General features: G+C 39.0%; 2 protein-coding genes across 4 annotated transcripts in view; one reads left to right on the top strand and one right to left on the bottom strand.

Annotated features, from left to right (window-relative positions):
• HMGB1 (high mobility group box 1) overlaps nucleotides 1–11,022 on the bottom strand; it is a 151,574-nt gene extending 140,552 nt beyond the window's left edge. Inside the window, exon 1 of the mRNA XM_074387890.1 lies at nucleotides 10,796–11,022. The gene's annotated coding sequence lies outside the window, so the exon portion shown is untranslated. The remainder of the gene's footprint in view (nucleotides 1–10,795) is intronic.
• A 461-nt stretch (nucleotides 11,023–11,483) lies between these two features.
• Nucleotides 11,484–19,358, top strand: part of USPL1 (ubiquitin specific peptidase like 1) — a 38,669-nt gene continuing 30,794 nt past the window's right edge. Inside the window, exons 1-3 of one of the 3 annotated variants that reach the window (XM_074387888.1) lie at nucleotides 11,484–11,637; nucleotides 14,980–15,147; nucleotides 15,673–15,801. In XM_074387888.1, coding sequence (XP_074243989.1) covers nucleotides 15,049–15,147; nucleotides 15,673–15,801 — 228 coding nt within the window. In that variant the 5' untranslated portion in view covers nucleotides 11,484–11,637; nucleotides 14,980–15,048. Of the gene's footprint in view, nucleotides 15,148–15,672; nucleotides 15,802–19,358 lie in introns of all 3 variants that reach the window. The other 2 variants (XM_074387889.1, XM_039473261.2) reach the window with 2 other exon arrangements.

The raw sequence follows: 19,358 nt of genomic DNA, 5'->3' as shown, positions 1-19,358 counted from the left end.
AAGTCCAGCACAGCATCTGGTTGCCATGTGTCTTTGGTCTCTATTAATAACAACTTTTGAGAAGACCTGTCTTGTAGAATAAATAAGACTGATTATGTCCTATCATTTAACTTGCTTTTCTATTCTAGAAGGACAGTTTTTTAGGGTAGTGAATACATTCATTACTCTTAGCACAACAGTCCTAAATTCCTCACTGTATATCTTTCTGCCCTTTCAGTTTTAGAACATCAACCATTCCAAGATTTTTGTTTCATTTTATCACTTATTAGCTCTGAAGACTCAACTGAGCAACTTTCAGGGTCTATATACTCTATATTCAGAAAAAAAATTGCTACCAACTCTCATTTACCATAAGAATAGTAGAGCATGTCTTAAAGCTGATCAACAACCAAACGAAACATTTTATTGTTCATGACAAATTACATTTGGAAAGTAAAATGAATTTCCTAAAATTTCTTCCCTGATTGGCAAAATAGTGCCTCCTAACACTTGAGGGTGAAAGTTGATGATAAATATGCCTACACGACTGGAAATTATGACATCCAGATGAGTTCACTGGGTCTGGTAATACTATGCTCTACACACTTATGTCTATTTAATAAACAGCTTACACCTGGATGAGAAAATTGATTATACAAATATTTGGGCATCCACAACTGGTCATTCATCTATAAGCACTTAAAGCCACATAAAATGCAAACTGATCGAACAATGCTTACGGTTAGACTTTCAAAGACCGTTTAGGCATTGTCAGGCTATGTTAAAACATCTTCTGTCACAATATTCGAGTTATTATCTTTTCTATTGTGTTGAATAGCTATAGAGGACAAATGAATTGTGCAATGAACATTTCAAGTTTCCTCACTTACACTGCAATATTTTTTGCTATTTTACAAAACCTAAGATTTAGCATATTTTAACAAATTATATTCGTAATCATTTTATTTCACTTATTGAACTTCTTTTAAGCTTTGGCATCGGAATTTTAATCAAAGCACTGCTACTTGCTTACCATGATGCTTTTCAGCTCTTTTGGGCCTATGGACTATTTCAATGACCTTCACTAGCCATTGAGTCTACCTTATTCTAATTATTACCACTGCAAAAAGAAACTCTCACTTGAATAAATCAGTAGATGGAAATCAGACTTCATGAAGCACCTTCCAGGAGACCAGAAGTAAATTTTTAACTCATACTAAAATCAAAATTGTAGCTATCATCACTGATACGGTTTGGATTTGTATCCCCACCCAAATCTCGTCTTGAATTGTAATCCCCACGTGTCAAAGGAGAAGCCTGGTGGGAAGGGACTGGATCATGGGGGCAGCCTTCCCCCTTGCTGTCCTTGTGACAGACTTCTCACAAGATATGATGGTTTAAAAGTGTGGCACTTCCTCCTTCTTGCTCTCTCTCTCCTGCTACCATGTAAGATATGCCTTGCTTCCCCTTCACCTTCTGTCATGGTTGTTACTTCCAGAGGCCTCCCCAACCATGCAGAACTGTGAGTCAATTAAACCATTTTTCTTTGTAAATTACCCAGTCTCAGGTAGTTCTTTATGGTAGTGTGAAAACAGACTAATACAATCACCTTATGGTAAGTCTGTCTATAGATCACCTGAACTTTCAGACTACCTGGAAGAATGTGCAGAGTAGTCCTTGATCATACTATGCCAATCATTGATTCAGAAACAGAACGAGACAGGAAGGGGCTGGTAGCAGAGAATCATCCTCTGGACATATTCTCACAGCCTAATTTCTAGCTAGGAAATTTTATAATATATATATAAAATACAATAATTTCACAAAATTACCATTAAGCAATTTTTTGGGATATTAGACATTATTGAATTACTTGTTCTGTGAGGTATAAAGTGAAACTAACATGTTATAAAATTGGGGTAGCCAGCCTCCAAGATGGCCTCCAATGAATCCTATCTCTTCGTATTCATACTCTTGTGTAGGTAGGTCTGTGTAACCCACAGAATACAGCACAGTAACAGGTCACTTCTGAGGTTAGGTTATAAAAGACATTGTGGTTTCTGCCCCTCTCTCTCAGACCACGTGTTCTTGGGGAAAAGCCAGGTGCCACGTTGTGAAGACACGCAAGCAGCCTTTAGATGACTGCAAACACGTAAGGGGCTCTGAACTGGAGCCACTCAGCTAAACCACTCCCAGATTCCTGACCATGTATGAAATGACAAATGTCTGTTGTTTAAGCTGTTTGGGGAATGATTTGTTACATAACAAAATATAACTAATATAATAATATGTACTGATTTTAAGTTGTAACTTCATAACTTATATGGGTACTAAAAATCAGAGCATCCCGATGCAAGGTATTTAAAAAATCCACTAATACCACTGAGTACCGCTGAAGGCATGATGAAAACGCTTTCATTCTCCACACAAAAATTCCTTACTGTAATATTCACCTCTACTCTCTTAACTCCTTTCTAGGATAGTAGGGGCTAACTCATCTGAGAGCAAGTTTGGGAGAAAAAATTCTGAGGCTCAGCTAACTTCCTCTCTCCTTTCCACCTGGGATTTAGCTGACTGAAGAGGGTCATTTGTTTTGGCCTGCTCTGTCACACAGTAAATGTAGTGGGACAAGCTCTATTCTTATAATAGAAAAACTCGAATTTTAAATCTGCCTAATTCTGGAAAGCAGTACTTACCAGAATTCTGGAAGCTTGTTGCTGCAAATCTCAGCTACCTTTTCCAAACAACTTTTGCAGTAATTAAACTTATATTTCAATCTTCATCTATCTTGATTTAACTGGATCCAAACAAAGGCAGATAAAAAAGGTCGGGCATTACTTACCAACCTCTAACCTAAGTTTAACTGTGTACCCTCATGGAGTTTATAGTTTAAAACACCTGAATGGTTTTAAATATAAACTATAAAAAACACATGATAAACAAATAGGTGAAAAACCATGACCATTGGTAAGCGTAAGAAAATCTGAGGGAGAAAAACATGTAGATGCCCAGGCCCCACACCAAATTCATGCAATCACGCATGGGATCCAAGCAACTGCAGTTTTAACAAGTTCCCAATATATAGCTGACCATTGAACAACACAGGTGTAAACTGCATGGGTCCACTTATAAATGGACTTTTTTTTTTTTCAATAAAAGTTACACTAGGTGTGCCTGCCTTTCCTCCCCCGCTTCCCAGAACAACCCGTCCTCTTTATTTCAATAGTTTCGGGGGTGCAGGTGGTTTTTGGCTACATGGATAAGTTCTTTAGTGGTGATTTCTGAGATTTTACTGCAACTGTCACCTGAGCAGTGTACACTGTACCCCACATGTAGTCTTTTAAACCTCAGCCCCCTTTCAACCTTCCCCACCAGCCCGAACCCCGAAGTCCATTGTATGATTCTTGTGCCTCCGTGTTTTCATAGGTTAGCTCCCACTTTTAAGTGAGAACATACCATTTTTGGTTTCCCATTCCTAAGTTACTTCACTTAGAATAATGGCCTCCAGCTCCATCCAAGTTACTGCAAAAGACATGATTCCATTCGTTTGTACGGCTGAATAGCATTCCACGGCGTACGTAAACATTTTCTTTATCTACTCGGCTCCTCTTCTTCACTCTACTCAATGTGAAGGTGACAAGGATGAAGGTCTTTATGATGATCCGCTTGCACTTAATGATTAGTAAATATATTTACTTTTCCTTATGATTTTCTTAACATTCTTTCTCTTACTTTATTGTAAGAATACAGTATGTAACACATGACATATAAAGTATGTGTTAATCAACAACATATGCTATCAGTAAGCTTCCAGTCATCAGTGGGCTATTAGCAGCTAAGTTTTTTGGGCAGTCAAAAGTTGTATGCAGATTTTCAACAGCATGGGGAAGAAGGGGGTGGTCTCTAACCCCTGTGTTGTTCAAGGGTCGATTGTAATAATACCCATTTAAGAATCCATGGTATATATGGTTAAGTGCAACAACTCTAGAAAAGGGCAGAGTGCTAGGAGTTGGTAAAGGAAAGAAAAAACAGAATTTAAAGCAATCTGTAAGGGACATGCAGGGTCTAGATGCAGCAGAAGGACGAGGGAAGACCAACATCTGCTGTGAGGGCATATTAACTGCCAGATATTGTTCTACATCTTACCTTATTCAAGAGAATTTCATTTCCTATATGGAAAAACTAAAGCCCAGAGGGTTAAATAATTTGCTGAAGCTACAAAGTTAGTTAAATGACAGAAGTGGGATCAGTAGATATTTTCATTTTATCAGTGCAACTGAGCCTCAAGGAGGTTAAATATTTTGTATGAAGTAACAAAACCGGGATTAATAAATACATGGCCAAGTTTAAATCAGACCTGTAAATCTAATGCCTATACTTAAAAAAAAAAAAAAGAGTGGAAAGAAAAGGTCTATGTTGCTTACCAAAACAGAGGCAGGAAAGCAAAAATAAAGTTGAAAAATCAGATTAGACCACCAAAAACAATCCACATTTTAACTTGTTATGTGGTCACAGAAGCGTATATTAAGAACAACAATGGCTTAAAAAAACCTCTTTTTAAAAAATGAGTCTGTTTTCATTATTCAATCGTTTTTCTCTTAATTGATACATTTACTAAACAATTACTAGCTCCAATTAGCACTCAGTTACACTTCAATCATTAAATTGAACCTCAACTTAGCTGTCAACCAAGTCAAAACTGTCAAAGTCATTTTATAGTTCTCTTCAATTGCAGAAGCATAATGTTTATGGCTGGAGTCATTTTATTTTTAACTAATATTTTTAAAAAGATTGCTTTATGACAATGCATTATTTAAGAGTCCTTTGTGGTCAATACTGCTATTTTAAGGACTTTTTAAAAAGTGAAACTAAACGTTTATTCATCTCTATTCTCCATCTACAGGGACTTGTGTTCTATTTTTCTTTCAAGACCAAAGTAAAAATTCACCTTTGTGAGGGCCTTCCTATAATTAAAATTAATCATTTTTTCCTCCATAGCTTCTACAAAACATTGCTTGTACAACTCTGTTTAGCACTTATTTCATTCTGCTGTGTATGAAAGCTATTTGTTTACAAATGTTTCTACTTCTCTTTAGGGATAAGGACTACGCATTATTCACCGCTGTATTCCCCCTGCATTTATGGCAGTGCCTTGCACATTCAATACAAGCTTTTTGGCCCTGTGCATCTCTTCGTCTGGCTGTTCATCTGTACACTTTAAAACAACCTTTATAAAAATACCAGTAAATGTAAAAAAAAAAGCCATTGATGAATAAGTTAATAGCTTTCTCAATAAGATAAACATGTCACTTATGCATACATTTGAACTAACAAATATGAAGGAACTAGGCTGTTTAATACATTCTGTTCTAAAAGTAGGTTTGTTCAGTCATGTAAATCGAAAATTGGGAGCCACCAAGATAATTCATCAACAAATATACACTATGTACTAGGCACTATATATACAATTGTAAACCAAACAGATGTAGTCCTTGCTTTCAAAGATCTCACAACCTAGTATGGAGCCAAAAACATGTGTGTTTACACATACACATATACATGTATGTTTATACATAAAAATACACAAATACACATACGAATGCACACATGCATATATACACACACACATACAGAATGAGAAAAAAAACAGGTGGTAAGGAAGAATTAGAGTCGGGGTAGAGGAGAGAGGGCTCCTCAAATAGGGTGGACAAGCTTGACACAAGACACTTGGCGCTAAGACTCCAAGGAGGAGAAGAGTCAGTTTCTTCAAGAGAAGGGGACTAGCATTGTCGGCAGGCAGCTGAAGTCCTGAAGGGGAGGCTCATATGCTGCAACGCCAGCTTCAAGCGAATACAGTTATTACAGCATATCCTCCAACCTTCCATGTGAATACAGTGTACTAAAGCATATCCTCCAACTTTCTATTTTCAATTGTTTCTTTTTTTGTGAGACAAAGTCTCACTCTGTTGCCCAAGCTGGAGTGCAGTGGCGCAATCTTGGCTCACTGCAACCTCCACCCCCTGGGTTCTCCTGCCTCAGCCTCCCTAGTAGCTAGGACTACAGGCATGTGCCACCATGCCTGGCTAATTTGTGTGTGTGTGTGTGTGTGTGTGTGTGTGTGTGTGTGTGTGTGTATATATATATATTTTTTTTTTTTTTTTAGTAGAGATGGGGTTTTATTATGTTGGCTAGGATGGTCTTGAACTCCTGACCTCATGCTCTACCCACCTCGGCCTCCCAAAGTGCTGGGATTACAGGCATGAGCCACTGTATTTTCTTTTCCTATTGTTTCTACCACCACTTCTCCTTTTCTGGTGATAATTATTTTAAATTTCCTGGCTAAATTAAATGATGGCATGAATCTGGGGAATTTAAGACTACCTATTTACAAATAATCCTAAATTCCTTCCAGTACTTATGACTGATCAATTCATCTTGAAGTGACAACGATATCCCAATTAGGAAAGAGTGTTTCATTATATGCATTTAATTTTTTGATTTGGAGGATTCCTGATTGCTAATCAGTATGTTGTATGATTACTTCAACAAATACTCACAGGACGTTATTTTGTCACTGGAAAAACGCTCTGCTGCTTTCTTAACTTTAGGCTGCTCTAGAGTCTAGGTAGAGTGAATGTACCTAAAGCAGTTCCTAATTACCAGGCATTCTCAAATCTACTGCTAAATCTCATGTAGTTATGAGAACATATTGGAAAAAGCCCTGGATTAGAAAAGAGAGGATGTAGGTTTTAGTACCAGGTCAGTCACCTTGTTAACACAAATTTGAGTAAATTGTTTACTTCTTTTAGGCCTTTTTTTATTTTTTTTATTTTTATTTTTTTTTGACAGAGTCTCATCTCTGTGGCCCAGGCTATAGTTCAAAGGCATGATCTTGGGTCACTGCAGTCTCACCTCCGAAGTTCAAGCCATTTTCATGCCTCAGCCTCCTGAGTAGCTAGGATTGCAGGCATGTGCCACCATGCCCTCAAACTCCTGACCTCAAGTGATCTGCCTGTCTCAGCCTCCCAAAGTGCTGGGATTACAGGCTTAAGCCACTGTGCCTAGCCTTAGACCTTATTTTCTTACTGGTAAAGTGAGAATATCTAGAAGTTGCATGTTACACAAATTCAACCACATATGCTTGGCAAAAAAATTTAAAGGAAAATATCAGCTTAACAGTACTAATTGAGTACATGCCTTGGAATGAGCATGAGGTACAAAGAACAAACTATTGTTATATCAATCAGTTGCAGTTCTCATATGCCACTTGTTGTAAATCTTGCTCAGTGGCATGATTTTAGTGTTTAAACATTTATTTGTTTGTTTAGGAAACAGTCCCTACACATAATTTACTTGTTTCATCTATATATGCATACGCATACTATGGGTATATATGTATAGATGCTATCAGGGGTCAAATGCAGAAACAGCCATTCAGGTGATGTGATTTATCTCATACCATACTGGCATATCTCTATGCCGTAAGTCAAAGTACAGGACCCAGCTGTGCCACTGGCTACAGCACAAATATATTCACATATGTGGAGACTGATGTAAGTAGAAAGTTACTCATTGCACAATACTCTTTAATAAATATCTGAAAAAAAAAAAAACCACCTAAATGTTCAAAAGGGTAGGGTTGATGAAATAATGGTACATTTTAAAATGGAATATTATACAGCCATAAAAAGAATAAGGCAATATCTTACATAATAAAGAACAACTTTTAAGGCAAGTGAACAAAAAAGGTACATCATCACTATGCATGATATGTACCATTTATACAGAAAAAGGGAAGGAACATTATATATAGTTATTTATTTGCTCATGTATGTATAAAATTTTTTCTGAAAAATATACCAGAAACTGGTAGCTGGTTGCTTCCTAGGCAGAGAATGAGATGGCTGAGGAACAGATGTGGAAGAAGACTTCACTGAGTATCCTTTTATACCTTTTGAATTTTGAACCACGTAAATGAATGTGTTACCTACAAACAAAATTACAAGTTTAGATCAGCAAGACAGCAGTTTGAGATAAAATGAGATCATATCATTAGCAGGAAAAACTTAAAATAAGCGGTGCTCCTAACAGTAAATATCTGCACACGGAATGTTGGACCTATAAGGAACTCTCCTTAAGATATCCATCTGGGCTGGGCGGGGTGGCTCATGCCTGTAATCCCAACACTTTGAAAGGCCACCGTGGGCGGATCATGAGGTCAGGAGATCCAGACCATCCTGGCCAACATGGTGAAACCTCGTCGCTACTAAAAATACAAAAATTAGCTGGGCATGGTGATGCGTGCCTGTAATCCCAGCTACTAGGGAGGCTGAAGGCAGGAGAATCACTTGAACCCAGGAGGTGGAGGTTGCAGTGAGCCAAGATCACGCCACTGCACTCCAGCCTGGCAACAGAGCTAGACTCCATTAAAAAAAAAAAAAAAGAGATTCATCTATTCTAAACTTCTCATTTTATAGATATGTAAATTGAGACCTTAAAAACTCAGTGACTTATGTAAGGTCACATAGCAGAAGAGAAGGGATCAACTTTATTACCATGCCACCTTCTCATTTTCTGTGGGGAAAACAGAGCCAAGTTTGGGCTACATTATAAGTTGTCATGTTTTATCTAAATTTTAGAGCCTAAAGTATAAACTAACCTTAAGCCCTTAAACTACTAACTTCTTGTTTGGATCACTATACGGCTACACTTGCAAATAAGCTGTGCATACCTCTATCCTTCAATGTATACAATATGACAGATGCACGATATGATAGACACACAATATGATAATGCATTTTTTCTATCCTAATATATCTGAATTTACTGAAAGAACTAAAATACCTTGTTACTTTAATTTTTTAAAATATGCACAAGTATGTTGCCAAAAACATTAATACAGGTTTACAATTCCTTAACTAAAACCCAAGGGTTGGATGTGTTTTAGAAATAAGAATTTCATACAGTTTTTAAATGTTACAAGGTATACGAACCATTATATAACACCCCACATACCTGGGGCCAAGGGCAGCACCCCATAATCAAACATACTAATATAGTTCCAGCAAAACACATAGGATAAAGACTATATACAGCTTCTGAATAGTTCAGGTCATATTTTGCTATCAAATGACTTTTGCTGCTAAGCTGAAGAAGTTTTAGGTTTTCAGTGCTTTCTGAATGTTAAGATTGAGATGTGGGATTACAGATCGTATTCATAAGGGTGCTTCTAGAAAGTAAAGTCAATCACTTCAACTCTCATCTTTTTGATGAGACTAGAAAAAGAAATCGTATCAAGTAGCTGTTATATCCCAGGTTTGGGCCAAACAATTGTATTGTGGTTAAGGAACCTCACTTAGCAGAGGGTGCAAGAGCTGACATCACGAGCGGCCAAATGAGGGGAAAAAAAGAAAATTCTAACTGTACAGCACTGAACTATTGCAGCTGTTAGTTATTAATTTAATAAAAGCTTTCTTCCTTTATATCATGTGAGTTTTTAACTGGAGATAGGTCAATAAAATTTCTGTCCCACATCGCTGACAAGGGGAAGGAGGCAATGAGCTTTAATCCCACTGGAAGGTACTGCACTCTCTCTAGGACCAGGGTACGTAGACAAAAGCATTTCAAATACATAGAAATAAGCAGAAATGTATACAGTATTTTCAACTTGGTACCGTTACTCTATAATATAAACGAAAGAGGTTTTCTAGTCAATCTCTGCTGATCTCCTATATCAAAGTTCTTCCTTCATCTTAAAAGTCTTGTACTACCTTTTCCAAGGGTCTTAAGCTCTGGAGATAAAACATTAAAATCCCTTCCTTTCTCTTTACATCTCAAGCCCCACCTCCATTTCGTTACTAGTAATTTTTTTTCTGAAAAAAATCAAATTTACACTAAAAGACTAAAATTCAACTTGGCAGACAATGTTTTTGCAACAATGTTTTAAAAATATAATCCAGTTTGGTGATAATGTTTTGCAGTCTTACAATTTTAGCTACATTTTAACAGAACCAATTGTTTTGTTCAATTTATAAGTTAATACTTAGCAAGTTTTTTTTTTTTTTTTTTTTTTTTTTTTACAAATAGCGTATTCCTTTCTAAAAATGGAAATAGCAATGGTGAGCAAGAAAACCCTCTGAGTTCTGGCTATTTTAGGAGGAAATACTACTCTCTCAAATTTTAATCACAATACATTAAAAAAAACTAGCTAGATCTTAAATATACAAATACGTTAATAATCTAGTAAAACAGCAGAAAAAGGCAAACAAATTAACGAGCCTATTTTTATCTGGAGAAAGCCCAACAAACTCTGTTGGATTCCTTGGCCATTTGCATTCAGAAGAACCAAAAACTAAAATCCTTTTTACTAAAGAATTTCTTCTGCACGATACTTGTTTCCTCCATACCACCGTATCCAAATTATCAGCATTAGTCCAGAACATAATCATTTGGTTTTAGACCACTAAAGACCCCACAGTACAAAGTGCCAATTGTGGTTAGTCTGTAAAGAAATAGAAAGTACAAATTGTTATCCTAAGGCACTGAACCAATCGAGCAAAAGGACTTCTGGAATAGGCTGCCCCCAAGATTTAGAATGCACACGCAGAAATAGCACAAGCGGTCACGATGTCCCCTAAGCCACATGACCTTCCTACGAAAGCAGAGGCTTAAACTTATCAAATGAGAACTCCCCCTTTCTCTGAAGCTAAAACAAGGCAGGGCAGCTGGAATTAGTGCAGCAGGGACAGATCGGCTGCTGACTAGTCAGAACGGGTCGTGGAATGCAAAGTCCCTGTGCTTTCGCTGCTCCCCTTACCGTGAGAAGATCTGGGAGGGAGGAAGGGAGGAGAAACACCCCAGAATCCTGGTAGAAAAGCCCCTGGCTCGAAGGTGGGCTCTAGGGAGACGGGGAGGGGCAGCTCCGTGTGTGATGACCCTTTGTGAACATGCACTCTGTGGCAGCTTTGGCTCCACCGAGGCTTTGGGAGAGCGGACTACGGATGCCCGCGGCGGCCGAGCGGCTAAGGCTGCGCCGGCTGAAAGCCTCCATGGCAGCCACGCCGGCTTCGGGAGCCCTTCCGTCTCCCACCTCCGCGGGTCACTCCAGGGCCCAGCGGTTCCCAACCACGCTCGCGCGGACCAGGAAACAGCGGAGCGTAAGCAAGTCTGTTTCCTTGGGTAATCCCTCCGCAGCAGCCGCGCACTAGTTTTAATCACGCCCCACCCCCTGGCTGCTGGCGCCACCTCCGCCACTCCAGCGCTTTCCAGCAGCTTCCAGAAACGTCGCCTCCCCAAACCCAGCCACTCACACATGGCGGGCTCAGCAGTCACCGGCCCCGCCCCTACTTGTCGCCGCAGTCGCAACTGCGTCTGCGGCCGCAGGGCAGGCAGCCACGCCTCTGCGGAAAGCGACCGGAAGTGCTCCGTTCTTCACTTTCCCCACCACGCCCCAGTCCTTTCTGGCCCTGCGTGCAGCAGGAAGGGGGACTCTTTTGCCGCGGACTCAAGCCGGAAGCCGCCTTCCTAGTGGAGACGCGAGTGGGGGAGGAGCAGTCGGAGGGGAACGTGGGTTGAACGTTGCAGCTAGGTGGTGTGGAGATCGAGCTGGAACGGGAGTTCCGAACGACCCGGTACGAAGAAGGGGAGTGCCCATGGCAGGTACGGGAAAAGAGGGAGAGGTTCCTTTCCGCTCTCGAAGTAGGGAAAAGGGACAGAGCTGGGATGACCTATGGGGTAGTCGGCGCGCTGAAAGGATGGGCTGGGCTCGGACGGGGTTCAAGTGGGAAAGGTTCGTGGTTAAGGTACAGAGTTGGACTCACAGATCTGTTTGGGCGCAGAGAGGTGAACGCTGAAGAGAAACCAGAGTTTGTTTTCGTTTTCCAAGGAGCGTGGAGATGAGCGGGGTTAACGGTCTGTGCGCCTCCTTAGTAAGGCTTCTTAGGTTGGGTCGAAACTCATCTCTTTAGGTCCTGTTCGTCTCTGATTCAAGACAGTTGGGTTTGGTACCAGAGAGGGCTCGGTGCAGAAAGCCGACCCTGTTCCTCGGCTTCCAGGTTGCTTTGGCCTCGCTTTTGACAGTTCACGTCGAAAGCTACTAGCTCTCGGAGGGCAAGCCCAAATGGGTGGGTATAAGGTCCCCTCTTCTAACAGCTGTTTCCCTGGGTTTCTCCATTTTGCACACAGGAGTGTGCATGAAGTTTAATTGCATACCTTTTGCGATTCACAGGGCCAGCTTGACACGTTCATTGTGCTGTAACGGGGTTCATGCTGGGCTAATAATTCACATTAGGGATTCTGGAGTATACGTGGCTCATAAAAGTAAGAAAAGGGGATGTTTCTTGAAAGATGCTGGGGGTGAAGTAGAGTTGAAGATAAAACTAGAAAGCTGGGTTGGTTTCACAGTACGAGTTTAGGTCATAGTACTATCTTTAGGTTATATTGGGCTGTTTGGATTGACTCTGATGTAATCAGGCTGGAGTAAATAGAGAATTTTAAGCTGATCATTGACAGGCTCAGACTTACCTTATAGGGGCATCATTTTGACAGTGATATGGAATGGAAAGAGGTGGGGATTTTGAGACCTTCCCAAACAACTGTCCACAGAGTTTTGTGACTTACCGTGTGAAGAGGGAAATAAAGAATATGGAACAACTCAGACTTTATAATCTGTGTGTTTGGAAGGATGGAGACGCCCACATTTAAGTGAGATATGGAAAGGAGGAGGAGATTGCTTTTCAATGGAGAAAGAGTAATTACTTAGGGTCAGATTAAGTTGTAAAATCCACCCCAAGATTTTGTATGTAAGTCAAAGTGAATTGTATTTGGAAGAAGACCTGGTGAGCTCACCTCTGGTATTTTTTAAATGTCCCCCATATGGACAAATAAACCTCTGGTATTAAATGAATTTTCTTTTGGGGGATTCTATATATTCAGCATTTCAACCACCAACCTCTCTGTTTTTCCCGTTGAAATGTTGGGTGATGGAATTCAGAGACCAGATTTGGAAGCTCTTTATCTCTTATAATTGAGAGAGACAAAGAGAAAACCGTTTGACTTGAAAAGGTTTTCTAAGTTTCTTCAGGTAGACAGAAATTTTCATCAAAAACAGTTTATTCAAGGTACATAGCCTACTAGTTTCCCTTTTGAGAGTACCGAAGAATGATGCAAGTTGTACTGCTTTTTCTATATGCAGAATGAAGTATAAAATTAGTACAAAATAGTAGGCTTAATTTAATTTGTCAGGTGCTAAGCTTTTTATGTGCTTTACATCATTTAATTCTTAGAATAAACCAATTTTACAGGTAAGTTTCTGGACCAAGATCCGCAGGTACACAGCTTGCAAAGCAGGAACCATGGAAGTTTGACTGCTACCGAGTTCCCTGTTGTTGTTGTTGTTGCTGTTATTATCGTTGTTTTTGAGATGGAGTCTTGCTCTGTCACCCAGGCTGGAGTGCAATGGCATGATCTTGGCTCACTGCAATTTCCACCTTCTGGGTTCAAGCAATTCTCCTGCCTCAGCCTCCCAAGTAGCTGGGATTACAGGCGCCTGTCACCATGCCCTGCTAATTTTTTGCATTTTTAGTAGCAGTAAGATCTCGAACACCTGACCGTGTGATCCCCCCACCTCGGCCTTCCAAAGTGCTGGGATTACAGGTGGTCACACTTGTCCTCTAGTTCCCTTTTGTAAGTAAAGTATAAATAGAACCAGGCAAAGGTAGTAAGTCGTCTGTGCCTAAAAAGAAAGAAAAAAGCACCAGTAGTTCTCACCAGAAGGGGTGATTTTGCCTACCAGGGGACATTTGGCAAGTCAGGAAACATTTTTGGCTGTTGGATCTAGAAGGTAAAGGTCAGTGATGCTGCTAAACATCCTTCAGTGCATAGGACAGCCTTCACAAATAATTATTTGGTCAAAGATATCTGTCCTGCTGCAGCTGAGAAACCCTGTCTTACGGTTATTTCTTCAGGAATAGGAAATTAAGATTCACTGATACTGAGTTTTTCAAAAAAGCAATCTTATTTTTGAAATTATTCCTTGGCTTGAAAGGTTTGTGAAGTTTATATAGCTGAACCAAAATAGCATAATTAGTTTTTAGTGAATTGTGAGCCATCGATTCCCAGGAGATAGTTGTCATAGAATCATGGATTCTTGGATTTGGGAAAGACTTATGCCTAGAATTATTTTACGTCATTTCTGCTAAGTGGTAATTCGCCTCTGCCCTAAAGATCCTCTATATTTGATTTCCCTATAATTGTAAGCCCACAATTAAACTGCTCTTAATTAATTTTTGCTTACACTGAGCACCAATGTCTCATAATTTTGACTGTTAAATGTGATTCTATGACGTCGGACTACACTCAAAAGCTGGCCACATGTGTAATTTGTACTAGGACAGTGTTTATATTTTTGTTTTGATAATAACAAAGTAAGTTAAACGTGGTGTAAATTAGATCATTTAAAATAATTTGTTAGCAGCTTTTAATAAGTAGTATTGTAGTATTTTCCCTAACTGGTGAAGTGTTAATGTTCTCGGTACTTGAAAACAATAGGAATGTATGGAATATATGGTTCATTGGTTCTTTTGTCCCTGTCAAATAATGGCACAATGGATCTGTGGTTTTTAAAGTACTTTCTCAGTATAATGCTGGCATATTTGTTTCAAATTGTGCATAGACTCTAAAAAGTGAGGTTTTCAAATTCTGGTCAGTATAGTTTGCTTTAAATAGTAGCTACCTCTACTACAAGTTTTATTTAATTTGTTCACAAATGAGTCTGCTATGAAAACTGGTCCTGTTGCCAGTCACTACCCTCTGTCCTCAAACTTGCTAGGCTTATAAATACAGGTATCATTTTCACATCAAGATTATACTTTTAGAATATGTTTATTCTAGGACATGTAGCCCTCAAAATCTTCTTAAGATATACGTCTTATAAAATAGCATGGTTCTTTTTTATAGTAAATAGAATTTTTATTTAATTGTCTGTTAACTTTTTTTTTCCAGGGTTCATTGAAAAAAATCCTTAGTGATATTGACATGTTTCAAGTGACATAAATTAGCCAATGACTCGGAATGATGGATTCCCCGAAGATTGGAAATGGTTTGCCAGTGATTGGACCAGGGGCTGATATAGGGGTATCTTCACTCCACATGGTGGGGTATTTGGGAAAAGTTAGTGAACTTATTTTTTGCCTGAGTGCAAAGTTTTTTTTTTTCTCTATTTTTGAGACTTAAATTCAGTTTTGATGTTACAAATTAACTTCTAAAAAGTTGTATCTTCCACGGAAATCTTACAGTAATGGCGAAAGATTGTTTTAATGTGTTTTACCTCTCTGTCTTTTATTGATATATGAAAATAGAAATAAAACATAGACCTTATGATTTACTGCTCTTTGAAAATATGGAACGTAAGTTCTCCCTGGCAGTTGATATTACTTTTTTTCTTGCAAATAAAATTGATGCTATTCTTAACACTTAAAATTTAATATTTAAAACTATAACATAATTCTTTTTGAAATAATAACTGTATTTAAAGGCTTATATGCATTTCTTTTATTTGCCATGTTTAAAATATCTTGCCAGGATACTTATAATTGAAAACTATGATTTTTTTCTGGTTACCTTTCCATTTAACTTTTAATATTTTGATATGTTCTAAGAATGTCTATATTTTAATTTGCTTTATTTATCTTTTAGAATTATGATCCAGCTAAAGTTCCATCTGATGGGTATTGCCCTGCTTGTAGAGAGAAGGGAAAGTTAAAAGCCTTAAAGACTTACCGAATTAGTTTTCAAGAATCTATCTCTCTATGTGAGGATCTGCAGGTAAAGTATTAATCTTTTATAGTATATAGTTTTAGCCTTTTACCTTTTTCTTAATTGTTTTAAAATTTTACTCATTTTTTAGACTAGATTTTTAATATGTCATCTCAGTTTCTAAGCCTGTCTGGTATACAATTTGAAATATATGTTATTTTTCCACCTACTTTTCCTTGATTGCATAAAGATGTTTGTTTTTATTGCCTTGCGAGAGGAGAAAATACATTTCAAGATTGTTTCTTTTTTTTTTTTTTTTTTTTTTAACCTTGTGGAGGTCCTTGTTAGCCATTATCATATAGTTGTTACTCTGTCATCTCTTTGCTTTGCCTTTGGAACTGATGGGAAAAGTTATGAATGTCTAATGTACCTGGAAGAGTATTTTGGAAATTGGTTAGTCCAAAACCAATATATATGTTCTGAACTAAATAGAGCATAGAATCTTGTAAATTCTAAAAGATCCTTTTAGAAGCTCTAAATATCTTTTAGAATTATAATAATTTGTACCCACTGGTACAACTTTTATATAGCAGCTCATTAAATTGTGTGATACTCTACATTTTATTGTATTCGACAGTTTATGAGACTGTCTTACACACATTTAATTCTCAGAACTTTGGAAGATTGGTATTGTATTTTATGAATAAGAAAATAGATTGATTTCAGAGGGTTTAGGAATACAAGATCCTGTTACAGTGGCAGAGCTGTAGTTGGAATGCAGACTTCTAATTTCAGATCTGTTTATTCCAGCAAAAAACTAGCAGTTCATCAGAATCACCTTGAGTACTTTTAATAAATTTGAGTATCACCCCCAGATGCTGATCAGTAGAGTTGGCACAGAATTCTGTAACATTTGAGGATGAGTCTGATGATCAGCGAGGTTTAGAAAATTCTAGACTAAATCACATGGTTGTTAATACTTACACTGGATGTAATTTGAAGTAAAGTAATCCCAGGCATGTCTACAAATATAAACAAATTTCTTTATGCATACATTCAATAATTTTTTTATGAGTGCCACCATTTGGCACTGTTCCAAATGCAATGTTAGGATACAAGAATAAAACAAAAATTTCTTGCCCTTAAGGAGGTGATGTTGTAGAGTGGGAAAGGCAACAAACAAGTGTGTGTTTTTGTGTCAGGGAGTAAAAAGTGCTGTGCAGAGAAATAAAGCAGTAGGGACTGGAAGGCCAAAGTAGGAGGTTTGCAATTCTCAATAGGAGGGTGAGGGGAACACCTCGTTGAGATTGGCACAGACGCCTGTAAGAGGTGAAGAGCAGTCAGCCTTCTAGGCAGGGGGAGCTAATTCAGGAAGGCCCTGAGAGAATGGAGACTGCCCATCATATTTGTGCTACTGCAGTGAAACCAGCAGAGTGAGAGAAGGTGGCAGAAAAATAATGGGGGAGCTGGGCTAAGTAGTGTCTTATAGGCCATTGTAAGCTTTCTGCCTTTTACTCTGGGCGAAACAGGACCCATGGCAGAGATGTTGGTAGAGGAATGACATAAATTGACTTCGTTAAAAGCATTACTGTGGCTGTGCTGTTGAAAATAATATGTAATGGGCAAGACCTAAAGCAGGGAGATTAGTTATGGTATAATATGAATTATATTTGGTCCTTGTCTCTGGTTTCCGTCACAGAGCTAAAACTCTTGGAATTTCCTTAGTGATGAGAGTGTTCTGCTATTCATAATGAGCCTGTTTGCTAACACCAGAGTTCATACTAATGTGGTGACGTAGGATGGAGCCCTGGATAGCCTCAGATGGGGCAAGTAGCTGGAAAGAGCACAGGATTAGAGAATTAATGGGTTAGAACTTTTAGCCCCACCCACAAGCCTCCAGGAAAGGAGTGGAGGGGCTGGAGATCAAGCCGATATAAAAATATCGAGATTTGGCTGGGCGTGGTGACTCTCCCTTGTAATCCCGGGATTTTGGGAGGCTGAGGCAGGCAGATCACCTGAGGTCAGGAGTTTGAGACCGGGCTGGCCAACATGGTGAAACCCCACCTCTACTAAAAATACAAAAGTTAACCAGGTATGGTGGTGGGTGCCTGTAATCCCAGCTACTTGGAAGGCTGAGACAGGAGCTCTGACACTGTCTCTAGGCAGATGGCATCAAATGGAATTGGATTATAGGATACCCATGTGGTGTCCTCTGGAGAATTGCTTGGTAGAGGGAAAAAGCCCCCACAACTTTTGTCACAAAAGTATGCTGGGAGGATAAAATATGTGAAAATTGTCAGAATCAAAATAGAGTCACTTGTGTTTAAAAAAAGAAAAACATGAAAAATCCCCCGACTGGCCAGGCACAGTGGCTGACAACTGTAATCTAGGTACTTTGGGAGGCTGAGGCAGGAGGATTGCTTGATCCCAGGAATTAGAGGCTAGCCTGTGCAACATAGTGAGACCCTGTCCCTACAAAAAAAATTTTTTTTAAATTAGCTGGGCATGGTGGTGTGCATCTGTAGTCCCAGCAGTTTGAGAGGGGGACTACAGGCACACGCCATCATGCCCAGGAGGGCCAGACTGCAGTGAGCTGTGATTGTGCCACTGTACTCCAGCCTGGATGACAGAATGTGAGACCCTGTCTGTATTAAAAAAAGAAACAAGAAAAGAAAAGAAAAATAGAGCCAGGAAAGGCTATGAAGAGAGAGTTTTTATGCATCAATACCAAAATAAGTCAAAAGACTCTGCAAAAAACACAACCTTGCACAAAGGTCATCATGACTTACACAGAAAGTACTTTTGCAAGGACATCTGCCTAGCAGCTGCCTGGTCCGCCCTTGGACTGGTGTCATCCTTATTATTGATGCTCGTAGCCAAGGATAATTATCTCAAAACAAGTATGTAACCCTCCTCATTTCCCTTTAAAAATCTTTAGTCTGTCTTTACCTCACTGAACACACAGTTTACTATGGCATGTGTATTCCCACTGCAATACTTTATTCCTGAATAAATACCATTTGCTTTTTAAAAGCTTCTCTCTCTTTCCTTTTTTTTAGATTGATAAGTAGAAAGGGAAAAAAAGCTTTCTTCCCTTTGGACTAGTTGAAGGCAGTTGCAGTATTCCAGGGGAGAGGGTGGTGGCAGAAGTGTTGGGACATGATTGAAGTTTATTTATATTTTGAAGGTAAAGCCAACAGGATTTGTTGAAAGATTGGGATATGGGATTGGAAAGAGGACTCAAGGATGATTCCAAGATTTTTGGCTTGAAAAATGAGAAGACTGGAATTGCCGATTACTAACCTGGGAAGACTTGGAAGAGCAAGGTTTTGGGGGGAAGATTAGGAGGTCAGGGCCAGTCGGGCTTGAGGCTTGCATTTAACATCTGTGGGTTGGTGGAATAAACAGTAGGATTTATGCATCAGGCATTAGAGTTTGAGATGAGAGAGACAGTTTTGGTAGCAATAAATTCTACTGAATCAGGCAAAAATTACTGTTTTTCTTGTTTTGACTAAGACATGATATTTCAGTAGAGTTCTTCAACTAAGGACCATAAGAATAGAGAAGTCCTTGTCCTCAGGAGATAGATCTTGGCTGTTAAAGTTATATGTACTACATGGATTTTT

The sequence above is a fragment of the Saimiri boliviensis genome, chromosome 16 (genome assembly GCF_048565385.1).
Source record: "Saimiri boliviensis isolate mSaiBol1 chromosome 16, mSaiBol1.pri, whole genome shotgun sequence".
Lineage (NCBI taxonomy): Eukaryota > Metazoa > Chordata > Mammalia > Primates > Cebidae > Saimiri > Saimiri boliviensis.
Note: the sequence above shows the minus strand (reverse complement) of the source record. Positions and strands in the feature narration are given on the sequence as shown.